General features: G+C 39.8%; 1 protein-coding gene across 2 annotated transcripts in view; it reads left to right on the top strand.

Moving 5' to 3' along the window:
* The window catches only part of PCDH17 (protocadherin 17), a 252,979-nt gene that overhangs the window by 104,844 nt on the left and 134,340 nt on the right, over positions 1-13,795 (top strand). For both annotated transcript variants that reach the window (XM_075336839.1, XM_075336838.1), the window contains one exon: positions 11,494-11,556. In XM_075336839.1, coding sequence (XP_075192954.1) covers positions 11,494-11,556 — 63 coding nt within the window. The remainder of the gene's footprint in view (positions 1-11,493; positions 11,557-13,795) is intronic.

Below are 13,795 nucleotides of genomic sequence, written 5' to 3'. Positions count from 1 at the left end.
AAAAAAAAGATCCAACGTTGTCAAATCTAATAAAGTACACTTGCCTATCAATCCCCTGATGTGTAGCTCTGCCTACATCAACACCAATCTCAGTTTCCTTTTCTGATAGTGATGATTTTTTTTGCTGCAGCCAGTCAATGGATGCTGTGGTAATGAAGCGGTTACTGCTGCAGACAGTCATTTTTGGAAGAGGAAGCTTGGAGCCCCAATTCGTCAGTGTTTGCCAGAGCTCTGTTGTAAATGACTTTTTTCATTTGTAGACTATTCCGGATCAGCTTTGCCAACTTTTTGAAAAGGGGCAATGAGGGTGTGACACAGCGTGACTAAAAATGTATCATAATGTGCTCCATAAGAGTGACTTAAATTTCGACCGAGAGGTGCTCAAGTCACTGACTAGAGTACATTTTCTAGGGGCGCACAGCAGCTGAAAGATTCATCAAACTCATTTATGGGTATATCTCTTAATGAATTTCATGCATATTATTCCAGAGAATTCCTCTTCAAGACTGGCATACAACATACAAATCTGGATGAATCGGGCCATTCCTTCCTACCTAATTCTCATGTTTAGTAGTGGGTCAGTACAGCCATGATAGATTTCTGGAGAGCCAGAGATGAGGTAGTCTGCGACACACTCTGATTTCTGTGGGCTTTCTCTGAAGTAAGCTATTATGACAGGACAATTGGGTTTTCATCAAATAATTTGTTGTGACAACACATGGGTTACAGTAAAGTAAACTTCTGATAGCTTCTGTGAAATTACCGGCATGCTAAAGTAAGGGAAACCACGGACATCCTAAGTGGGTTTCTGACTGGTAGCGTGCCATGAATTTACAATTAGTTTTAGTCAGGTACACAACTGCGATGTAAGAGTGTTTCAAAAATAAAATATAAAACTCGCATACCTTTTTAACTATTAAATTAACATTCAGGTGCACAAATATGTGTGGCCAATATAGAAACATATAGCTACACTATGCACAGCACACTATGATTAATACATGTTTCAACCTTGATGATCAGCTATTAAAGCTTGCCGCATTGATTGCTTTTGTTTACTTATGAATAAGGACATGTTTTTAACCTCCTGTCCGAAACGCGTAAGGATATTATAATATCCCTTTTCCCCCTTTTGCGGTTTTCATATTTTTAACTTATGTCTCAATAAATTTTTGATTTTTATAAAAAATAATTTTTGGTGCTGGATTCCATTTTTCCCTGCCCCTTCCTCCCCTCATTGACTTACTATGATTAATGCATACATGAGCTCCAATATTGCTGTAAGGCTGGAGTCACACGGTTGTAGAATGTCACATGCGAGAGAATTTGGCTGATTATGATAATGTCACTTAGATCAAACTCTGTCAGAGTTCAATCCGAGTTTAACCTTAAGGTACCGTCACACTAAGCAACTTACCAGCGATCCCAACAACGATAGGGATCGCTGGTAAGTTGCTAGGAGGTTGCTGGTGAGATGTCACACTGCGACGCTCCAGCGATCCCACCAGCAACCTGACCTGTCAGGGATCGCTGGAGCGTGGCTACACGAGTTGCTGGTGAGCTCACCAGCAACCAGTGACAAGCCCCCAGCGCCGCGTGGAAGATGCTGCGCTTGGTAACTAAGGTAAATATCGGTAACCAACCCGATATTTACCTTGGTTACCACCGCACGGAGCTACACGTGCAGAGAGCAGGGAGCAGCGCACACTGAGCGCTGGCTCCTTGCTCTCCTAGCTACAGCACACATCGGGTTAATTACCCGATGTATGCTGCAGCTAAATGTGCACAGAGCAGGGAGCAGCGCACACCGCTTAGCGCTGGCTCCCTGCTCTCCTAGCTACAGCACACATCGGGTTAATTAACCCGATGTGTCCTGCAGCTAGCTACATGTGCACAGAGCAGGAGCCGGCACTGACAGTGAGAGCGGCGGAGGCTGGTATCGAAGGTAAATATCGGGTAACCAAGGACAGGGCTTCTTGGTTACCCGATGTTTACTGTGGATACCAGCCTCCGCAGAAGCCGGCTCCTGCTGCCTGCACATTTAGTTGTTGCTGTCTCGCTGTCACACACAGCGATCTGTGCTTCACAGCGGGACAGCAACAACTAAAAAATGGCCCATGACATTCAGCAACAACCAACGACCTCACAGCAGGGGCCAGGTTGTTGCTGGATTTCACACACAGCAACATCGCTAGCAACGTCACAAAAGTTGTTCGTTAGCAGCGATGTTGCTAGCGATGTTGCTAGCGATGTTGCTTAGTGTGACGGGGCCTTTAGTGTAGTTAGGGAAAAGATTAAAAACTTAATTTCTCCATCTTCTTCATTACTTGTGTCAGCTTTTATCAGACTGCACTCGGAGTGCAGTCCGATGTTTCACTCATAGACTTGTATTGGTGTGCGTGACCCAAATACATTGTTCCACAGCTAAGTGGATATTTATTTTTTTTATTTTACTCACTTATATAGTGTTATTATATCCACAGCACTTTGGCTGCACAATAGATCAGGACAAGAGATGAGCTCCACACATATGCTGCAATAGATGTGCATCACATCTTACACAATGGTTGCATGGGAAGAGACAATCTATGACTTTTCCATTCCCAATGATCTGATGAGAGCCAACAATTAACACTGACAAAAGCTACGTATTTTTGCATTATGCCCCCCATTAGCAAAGGAGTATCAAGGAAGAAGTGGACTTTACATTATCCAAACATTCCAACTGTATTATACCCAGTACCACATACAGAAGAAATGCTGGTACCAAAAGCTTCAGAAACATTTTCCTCTCACGACCCAGATTTTCTGTCAGAAATCTCAACTGAACCACACCTTAAGACACAAAGTGAACTGAATGATTTTGTTACAGAGTTGGATCTGACCAAGAGTAAGGCTGAGCTCTTAGGTTCCTTCTTCATATAGGACATTCTTCTGTCATGCAGCAACATCAGCAATTTAATCAAATCTCAGATTAGTGGTAATCCAGAGGAATAGAGGCAATTCACTGATTCATCCAAAACAAGTCTAAATGTTGTGTTGCTGCATAATGACAGTGTGCTACCTTCAATTCCAGTTCATTATATAGTCCAGATGAAAGAAATCTATGACAACATGAACAGCCACAGAGGTGGCTCAACTATGACCAAGAATTGTGGTCCCTCTGTGGTGTTGTGACTCTTATTTGGTTTTCAGAGTATAGAAACAAATTAATGCTACTTTCTGTATGAGTGGGATAGTTGTGAAAGAGAATATCACTACAATAAAAGAGACTGGCCTCTTCGCAATTTACTTCAGCCAGTAAGTAAAACTGTCATGCATCCAGCACTTGTTGACCCACATAAGATTTTGTTACTGCCATTGCATATCAAGTTGGGCCTAATGAAGAACTTTGTAGAGGCAATGGATAGAAATACAAAACCATTCAAGTATCTCACTGATAAATTTCCAAGGTTCAGTAAAGCAAAGAAGGACTCTTTATTTTATATGACCTCAAATTCTTAAGCTTCTTCAAGATGAACAGTTTCTCTGTTTGATGCAGGGCAAGGAAAAGGCTGCATGGGTAGTATTTGCATTAGTGATAACTAATTTTTGAGGAAACTCGAGCAGATAACTATCAAAAATTGGTGGGAAATCTCTTCAAAACATAAATATTTTGGCTGTAACAGGTCCTTAAAAATTAATTTCTTATTTGCATCTAGAGTTTTTTCCACCAAATTGCGGAGAAGTGAGCGACGAGCAAAGTGAGAGATTTCATCAAGATATTGCAGCTATGGAGAAAAGATATCAAGCAAAATGAAATCCATAAATGCTTGCAGATTACTGTTGAACAATTGTAAGAGATAATCCGATGCAGGAATACAAGAGACAAGGAAACAAGAGTTGCCACTTATTGAGGACCACATTTTGTAATGAAATTTCTGTAACTGTTAATAATTTGCAAAAATGTTTAGACGTGTTTTAGTTATTTGAATTGTTATGTTTAATCTAAATACATAACACTACTTCCAGGGCCACTCATTACCCTCATACATATTCACTGCTTCCCCCGCCCACCAGCAGTCAAGGTGTCTGGGATTGGTTGCTGTCACACTTTGCCTCCAACCTGTGTGATAGCATGTCTGATTGCTTGGAATCACACATGCTGTCTGTGTCTCTATAGTAATGTAAAAATAAATTAAAAAAATGCCGTTGGGTCCCCCCATATTGTGATACCCAGCACAGATAAAGCATACGGTTACAAGCTGCAGCCCCCAGCCATGTGTTTATCTTGTCTGTGTATTAACGGCTCATCCTGACTACCCTAGTACAGTGGCAATCACTGTAATATAAATGGTTAGTGACAGCTCACAGGTGCCACTAAGCCCTACATTGGTAATGGGAACCATTTATGAGACCCCCACATTACTATGTAAGTGAAAAGAAATAAACACAAACACCAAAAAAATCCATTATTTGAAATTAAATACAAAAACCCCTTTCTCCAATTTATTAACCCCAAACACCCAGTTCCGACGTAATCCACACGACCCATGACAATTCCCACCTGCTGCATACTTAAGTCACAGTGTGCAAGCACAGAACAGAACAGAGACTGACTGAGCTGTAGCTGTGAGTGGTGATGTCACTCAGTTTATCTGCGGTCACAGCTGGAGTTTTCTCACCTCAGGTGACCTCATTGAACTCAGTGACCTCACCTCAGGTGAAATTAGTTCACAGACTTGTATCTCCTGCAAAAAAATCACAGGTTTTTTTGCCAAGAGATTCAGATTTGGTGCTGAAATTTATATACTATATTACTGCACCAAATCTGCATCTTCTGGCCAAAAAACCCCATCAAAACACAATGCAGTTTTGATGCAGTCTAGATATGATTTTTTTTTTGCCAAGAGATGCAGATTTGGTGCAGGAATATGGTGTATAAATTTCAGCATGCCTACCTCACAATCATTTTGATGCCAGTAGATTAGTGGATGACACAGTACAGTGTGAGAAGGAGTAATGTGTGCATAAGAGGTAATTATGCATCCTTTCTTACTCCTCCTTGAGTCAAAGTCAACTTGTTTGGTATTAGTCAACTCTTGTAAATCATATGTCATCATTAACTATGAAGAGGAGACTTTGTGCAGCAGGCCGTCATGGAAAAATAGCTTCTAGGAAACCACTGCTAAGGACATGCAACAAGCAGAATAGACTTGTTTGGGCTAAAAAACACAAGGAACGGACATTAGACCAGTGGAAATCTTTGCTTTGGTCTCATGAGTTCAAATTTGAGATCTTTGGATTCAACCACCGTGTCTTTGTAGAAAAGGTGAACAGATGGACTTTACATGCCTCGTTCCCACCATGAAGCATGGAGGAGGAGGTGTGATGGTGTGGGGGTGCTTTGCTGGTGACACTGTTGGGGATTTATTCAAGATTGAAGGCATTCTAAACCAGCATTGCTACCACAGCATCTTGCAGCGGCGTGCTATTCGATCCGGTTTGCGATTGGTTGGATCATCATTTATTTTTCAACAGGACAATGACCCCAAACACACCTCCAGGCTATGTAAGGGCTATCTGACTAAGAAGGAAAGTGATGGGGTGCTACGCCAGATTACCTGGCCTCCACAGTCACCAGACCTGATCCCAATCCAGATGGTTTGGGGTGAGCTGGACCGCAGAGTGAAGGCAAAAGGGCCAACAAGTGCTAAGCATCTCTGGGAACTCCTTTAAGACTGTTGGAAGACCATTTCCGGTGACTGCCTCTTGAAGCTTATCAAGAGAATGCCAAGAGTGTGCAAAGCAGTTATCAAGCAAAAGGTGGCTACTTTGAAGAACCTAGAATATAAGACATATTTTCAGTTGTTTCACACTTTTTTTTAAGTATTTCATTCCACATGTTTTAATTCATAGTTTTGACTTCTTCAATTTTTAGAGTCAATTTTTATATATATATATATATATATATATAAATTGAAAGGTATCAATAAAGAAGTGATATGTGATTTACCAGATAACTATACGTATCTATATACCATTCAAACCTGTGATCTGTAGTAGCACTCATACTTGAGGAGGTCACTCAATTTAGCCAAGAATCAGGTATAAGATAATTATGAAATAAAATGATTTTGAACAGCTTTATTTTTACATTATGGGGAGAACTGGCAGGAGTAATGAGAAATGTAGGAGAGTGTTCCTTTCAGTATTTTACAATATTATTATTAGTTTTGCATGAAGCTGAAACAAGTGAAATAATCATCGTTTCTATTTAATCAGTACATGCTTCATTTGGTAGCTGTTTCTGATTGGCTAACTTCCATGAAAGTTTTGGCTTTTAGGATAAGTATATACTAGATAAAATACATTTCAAGTCATGAATATATGAGGTTTTTTTCAACTCAATAACTATGCTTGAATGCTTAAGTATAAGGAAAACAAATAGTGAAACATCCTCTCTGCTCACTCATAAAGCGTTCACTTCCTCCATATGGTAAACAGGAAACAAAGAATAAGAAAGGAATGCAACTTTGTAGTAAGGACTGATGTGTAATTATTATCATAAAAAGTTGGAAGTCATTTATCACTCCTTGACTGCTAGTCATAAATGACAAATTTATCATTTATAATTTATTCTTAAATATAAAATGTACTTATTTTAAAATGTAATAATGACATGTTTTGATTGTTCAGACATTGGGATGCAATTTTTTTTAAACGAAGAGGCATCAGTGGTTAAATTAATTTTTTTGGCCCTACAACTGTGTGTCCATACACTGCCAACCTTGTTTGCAAAAAGAGTGCCGATCATAGACTATCTCCGCTACCAAGAAAAGCCGAACATAGCCTATCTCAGCTACTAAGGAGAGCAGAACATAGGCTATGTTCGACTTTCCTCGGTAGCTGATATAGACTATGTTCTGCGGTCCTTGGTAGCTGCAATAGGCTATGTTCGGCTATTCTTGGTAGCTGAGATAGGCTATCTCAACTAGCAAAGAGAGCCGAACATAGCCTATCTTAGCTACCAAGGTGACCCAAACAAGACTAATCTAAACCACCGAAGAGAGCTGAACCGAGGAGAGATAAACAGGACTGATCTTAGCCACTGAGATGAGCCAAACATAGTCTATCTCTACCAACATGAGAGCTTAACATGGCCAATCTCAGCTACATGTATCAGCCATCGAGGAGCGCCAATCAAGCTACTCTGATCTATCGAGCAGAGCCGAGCAGTGCCTTTCTGAAGCAGTGGGCAACAACATTAGACTGATTGCCCTTTGGCTTCAAGCAACTAATAGATGTTTCTCTCACTTGGACCCTCAAAATATCTCATATTATTGTACATGTCATGCATTTTATGAACTTACAATTACACTATGTTAATATAAATTCTAAAAGTGGATATACTGGGCTAAGTTCTGATTTAAACAATCTTTCTCTGTTGAAAGTTTGAAAATATGAGACAATCAGCGATCATCTGTAATATTTAGGGAAAAGTGTTTAGTGCCACCACCTGAGAATCTATGCATTACACAGCATCCTTTAAAATCAGTAGTTTGTCATTTTTATGCATGGATCTCTCAGGTCCTCCAGAGCAAGAAGCTCTCTGTAGCTGTTCTCTAAATTGGCTTAAAGGTCTCTAAATAGTTAACACCCACCTAAGTTAAATTCTTTGTTTACGCGTCACACCAACTGAATTCTGTTTCTTCCATGAATTCTCTGTTTTCACTCCCATTACAATATACCATCAAAACCATAATATATCCAACCATTTAACCATCGATCAGAATGTACCTATATCAGTAATATAGAAGTCTCTAGTAAGACACTTCTCCACGTCCCCACCCTGTCATCACTACAGCGTCTCAAGTCGCCATGCCAACTTATTGTTCATAACAAACACTGAGGTCCTTGGAGCTTTTTCCTGAAATAAATGGATGACTAAATTATATCACCTCTTCATCTATTTCTGTATTCTACATAAATTCAAGGTTTTTCATTTATGTATTTGTCCCTGTAAGAATAAATTATGACTTGGTATTTGTTAGTACTCTCTTTTGACGTTCTGCATGTATTGACAGATCAACATTTTAATCCTTTGCTATAAATGATAAATAATCAATGAAAATCAATGTGTTTATCTCGGCCCTGAACATAGTTATTTGTTCATTTTTTGTGTTATACGGAAGCTGTCAGCTGATTTATGGGCCCATACCACAGGCAGCATGAATCAGACTCTGGCTTCATTATTATAGCCATGTATTCTGTATTGTGAAATGCTTCTGCACTTCAGAGAAAATATACTTTGAAAAGCCTGCCTATTATTATGTGTCTTTGACGACTAGTCTGAGGTCTCATCACCCCGCTTTCCTGGACTGACAGGTCTCTCCCTAAGGCTATGTCCGCACTTTGCTTTTTACCTGCTTTTTACCTTCTTTTTTGCTGCTTTTTCAACTGCAGCGTTTAATGCCAAAATGGATGTGTTCTGCTTTTCAAGCATAGGCTATGGGAATTTGGGTTTCTTGTGCGCACTATGCTGTTGAAAATGCTGCCTTTTTGTGGCAGAAATTTGGGCAAAAACTCTGCTTTGCAGTGCAAAACCCAAATGGCAAAAACAATTGACATGTTGCTTCTTTGAAAAGCTGAGTTTTTGCCCAAATTTCTGCCACAAAAAGGCTGCAGTTTGAACAGTATAGTGCGCACAAGAAACCCAAATTCCCATAGACTATGCTTGAAAAGCAGAACACCTCCATTTTGGCATTAAACGCTGCAGTTGAAAAAACAGCAAAACAGCAGGAAAAAAAGCCAAGTGCGGACATAGTCTAAGAGTTCGTTCACACTTGCGATGATTCTCTCATATAAGAACATCGACTGCGCTATGCAGATGACACTCGCCTCAAACTCTGCTGCAAGCGTGATCTGAGAGTCATTCACTGTGATCTGGTTCTTTGACATGCAAGAATCGGAACTTCAGAGGAGAAGATGGAAAAATTAATTTCTCCATCTTCTCCATTGTCTGTGTTGACGTATATCAGTCGTACTCTGATGACAGTCCAATATTTTTCACATACGCGTTGACTTGAATGGCTGGACGCTGGCTGATATACACTGTCAATAGCAACATGCAGTAATTTTTTTTCCTTATGCCAACTTAGCATGAGAAAAAAACGTTAATCGGCACGGCTCCATAGATAAAATATCAGATAGAACTTGTCATACGCTACTTTAAATAGAAAGGCAAAAATATCCAGCGGATCACAGGCATTTTTACTTTAAAAAATAATTCCTTTATTGCTTACATTAGAAGTTCATCATAGATGGTATCCAGCAGATAATAGATAAATTTCATCTAGTTACACCCAACGCAATTCGACACATTACTATGTCATAGAGTCTTATTCGAATAAGACTCTATGACATAGTAATGTGTCGAAACGCGTTGGGTGTAACCAGATGAAATTTACCTATTATCTGCTGGATGCCATCTATGATGAACTTTTAATGTAAGCAATAAAGGAATTATTTTTTAAAGTAAAAACGCCTGTGATCCACTGGATATTTTTACCTTTCTATTTGAATTGTGGACATCCTCACCTGGGATTTTCCATGCAGGATCGGCGGTGAGAAGCACCTGAGACACGTCTCAGATTAGTCATCTGAAGTGCCTAGTTTGGCATATCAATGTGTCTTCTCTGAAACCTAGCAGAGTCTTACAGTATAACATGCACAGTTGTGATAATGAAGACAATGTCTGATTCATGTTGACTGTGGTTCAGGCAGCATGAATCAGCTGTCAGGTTAAAGTGGACCTTCCACCATATTTTTCATGTTGAACTGGACACAGAAAGTAATAGTTGCTACATAGTAGATTAGCAGAATTTATCTATCTATCTATCTTTCTATCTATCTTGTGCCTGAGACACTTGAGGGAGGAGCAGTACAGCTGAGTGTAGCTTTGTCACATTACAAACCCTTCTATTATCTCTCTTTTTCCCATAGCACAGTCACCTTTACTATCCCCCACACTACAGCCATAGTTACATTGTGTGTGCAGATCAATGTGAAAAATGTTGTGACGGGTCCTCTTTACCTTTAAACTAAAATTATGCTCCAAACAATGTAAATTATTTTGATTTTCTTAAACTAAAACATGAAAATAAATAGTTATACCACATGACCTAATCCTGTGTTCTTTCTTCACTGCTGATGTAAACTCACAGTTTGTGTCTTTTGGTATGATTTTTGTGTGACATCTAACACAAAATGATTTGGTACTTTGGTTTCGAAGTAAGGGCAACCTATTGATATTTTGCCCACGTGTAGTGGTATTATTGAGAGATTGCTGCACCTTGAGCATGTTTAGGAATGTGTTAATATCTTACAGAGTTACATTAAAGGATTTTTTCCAGCTTTTCTTTTCATAGCTGAGATAGGAGTATCGCTAAATCTAGGTCCCAGGCCACGTGAGACAGGGTCCCGAAAATAGCAAAGTGCAGCTGCACTACGCTGCTTGTCTGACTCCCATAGAAAAGAACAAAAGTGATGGAAGAAGCACAGCCGAGTAAATTATGGTGATAGTGTAACAACCAGGTTGCAGAACCATTATAACTCGTACTAAATTGCTTCCACAACTCCTATTTGTTTCTCTGCAAACAGCTTAGTACAGCTATGTTAGGCTATTGGGATTACTTTAACTTTGATATACAGGACCTACTAGAATTCATGACTTTCATCTCTACGAAAAAAAAAAATCAACAATTTGGGTTAAGCGGGCTTTACACGCTACGATTTCGCTACAGCGATCTCGTTGGGGTCACGGATTTTGTGACGCACATCCGGCCGCTGTAGCGATGTCGTAGCGTGTGACTCCTAGGAGCGATTTTGGATCGTTGCAAAAACGGCCAAAATCGCTCCTCGTTGACATGGGGGTCCGCTGCCAGTTATCTCTGCTGTCGCAGGGGCGAAGTTGTTCCTCGTTCCTGCGGCAGTGCACATCGCTACATGTGACGCCGCAGGAACGAGGAACATCTCCTTACCTGCCTCCGGCCACAATGCGGAAGGAAGGAGGCAGGCGGGATGTTACGTCCCGCTCATCTCCGCCCCTCCGTTTTCATTGGGCGGCCGCTTAGTGAAGTTGCTGTGACGCCGAATGGACCACCCCCTTAGAAAGGAGGCGGTATGCCAGTCACAGCAACGTCGCTATGCAGGTAAGTATGTGTGATGGGGGTGCCAGATTTTGTGCGCGCCGGGCAGCGATATGCCCGTTTCGCACAAATGATGGGGGTGGGTCACATGCTAGCGATATCGGGCCGGATATCGCAGCATGTAAAGCCACCCTAAGTCAGCACTTTTTCTAAATCATCAATGGAGTTTTCCTAAAAATGAATTTGTTAAAGTATTAGCATATTTCCATTCTTTTGGATTAGGTCTATCCCTGTCAATATATATTATAGACATGTGATTTTTAATGTTAGCTCATAGAAATCGACTTTATTTTTGCACTTTCAGATCCCTGTTGTAAAACTCTGGAGCGATGTAATGCAAAGTCTGTGTGTAAGACGGTCTGTACAGGTAAGAACCAGCATCTATATGTAATGTTCGGAACATCTGCTTTCTCTTAGGACGCCATTCAAATGTCTGTATTTTTTCACAAATGTGATGAAAAGGACCAATTTTCATCAGTGTTTTGGATCAGATTTTCTTCTGTGTTTTGGATCAGATTTTCATCGGTGTGTGTCTGTATTTTCCCATCAGTGTTTCTTTAGTGATTTTCTTGTATGCAAAAAAGGAGAAATTTTTTTTAAAGCTTCTCCTACTCATTACAATCCTAAATAATGGACTACTCAGATCAGATTGGAGGCAACATGTAATATTAGGGATCACCTTCATATACCATAACCAAATCTGTATAATATAAAGAAAAGACAGTTTGTATGTATCAAGGGGATCACCATAGAAATATTTTTATTAACAAACAACAACATGCAAGAAAACATAAGCTAAAAACAATTAAAAGGCATGCAGGCCATGTAATAAATCAGACCTGATCTGTATATGAAGTAGGCCTCTCCTTATGTCGAGACTCTGAAAAAAGAAGGTAGAAATACAAAGGACTTATTTGAGATGCAAAGTTGTTATGCTGAAAATGCACATAATGCTGGTTAAAAATACACATACAAATAAAGTAAACATGTAAGCTAGTGTTGAGCGAGTAGTTAACTTTTCGTTCTCACTATGCTGTTAACGAGTACTGTCCGCTACTTACATATTCGTTACGAGTAGCGAGCACTATGTAAGTCAATGGGAAATACTCACTAAGTAGCGAGTAACCCAAAAGCCGGACTTTTTGTGCGAGTAGGGAATAGTATGGTTTTCAGGCTACCAGCTGCTTAGCGAGTATTTCCCATTGACTTACCTTGTGTCCGCTACTCGTAATGAATATACGAGTAGCAGACAGTACTCACTAACAGCATAGAGAGTACAAATAGTCAACTACTCGCTCAACACTAATGTAGACAAATAATTTACTCTACATATGATATATAGTACAGATTGAATACAATACCCCTAGTCGTGGTATATGGATAAATCTTTTTCTATGAAGCCTGATACTTATGAAATGTAGATAAAAGTTATTCCAACATGTTCATACTGTACATTTACACACCAAATATAATATAACTAACAACCCTGAGGGAGCCAACACAGTATAAGTCCTAACAAAAAGTATTTTGGTGGTATTGGAAAGTGCAGGGAACCTGATCGTTATTTGCTTGGAAAATGGGGTAAATCCTGTTACTTTCTATGATTTCCACTGACCCATATACTTATATGGGTATTTGAGATCCATGACTTGGATCAAAAATGAACATGTCCCCATTGTTTTTTTGCAGAGATAAAGAGGAGCAGGCATGTTAACAGAACCATAGAATATAATGGATAGATGTTCTAACCATGAACAAACTCAGGACACGTAAAAAATGGACACCTGAATGTGGTTCAAGTGTCATTTTACACAATGTATTTATATGTCCTACATGGATTTCAGCTGAAGGAATACAATTTGATTCAAGTTACAATAGAAGAACTTGAAGCAATAAGAAAAGGATGTTAGGTCAAAATGAATTTAAGCTCCACTACATGTATTTATATCACCTTTGGGATGTTTGTAGTGGATGACAGTGACGATTCCTATTTGAAGGGATTTTTCAAGAATCAATTTTACTGCCTATTCTTGCTGAGGTTAAAAATATCAAACTGACCCATGTTTGCCTGAATCACTGCTGCCAGACTGAATTGACAGGCTGCAGCGGTGACATGACTATAGCTCAAATGACCTCTGCAGCCAATCAATGGGCCCAATGGTTTCATGTAGATTAATGTACCTAGGAATTCCCATTGAACCCAGTAATTGGTTACATATTGTAGTTGTATAGTCACCACTACAGCTTGTCAACAAACGGTGTGTGGCAAGGACAGAAAGGCAGTGCTGAAGTCACAAGGGGAGGGGTGATTTTACCTTTACTTATTGCATTAGGATTATTTATTTTAGCCTAATGTAACTCAATGGAAAAGAAATTACTGCAAAACGAATGCAGAAATGTGTCAATTGCCAGTAAGCTACCATTTACTCTGATGTGCTAATTTGGATCTTCAAGTGGTGGTCCAAATGTATATTAATCCTAAGTCTTTATTTAATATCTGTAACGCTTGCCTGGGACCACAGTCTCAGAATGGCTGTCACGGACAGGCTAGAGGAAAGCCGCCCACTAAGCAGGATCCTGAGAACCCCGAAACCCTTTAACCCCTA

This window comes from Anomaloglossus baeobatrachus, chromosome 2, assembly GCF_048569485.1.
Source record: "Anomaloglossus baeobatrachus isolate aAnoBae1 chromosome 2, aAnoBae1.hap1, whole genome shotgun sequence".
Taxonomy (NCBI): domain Eukaryota; kingdom Metazoa; phylum Chordata; class Amphibia; order Anura; family Aromobatidae; genus Anomaloglossus; species Anomaloglossus baeobatrachus.
The sequence above is the reverse complement of the archived record's forward strand: the minus strand, read 5'-3'. Positions and strand labels throughout refer to the sequence as shown.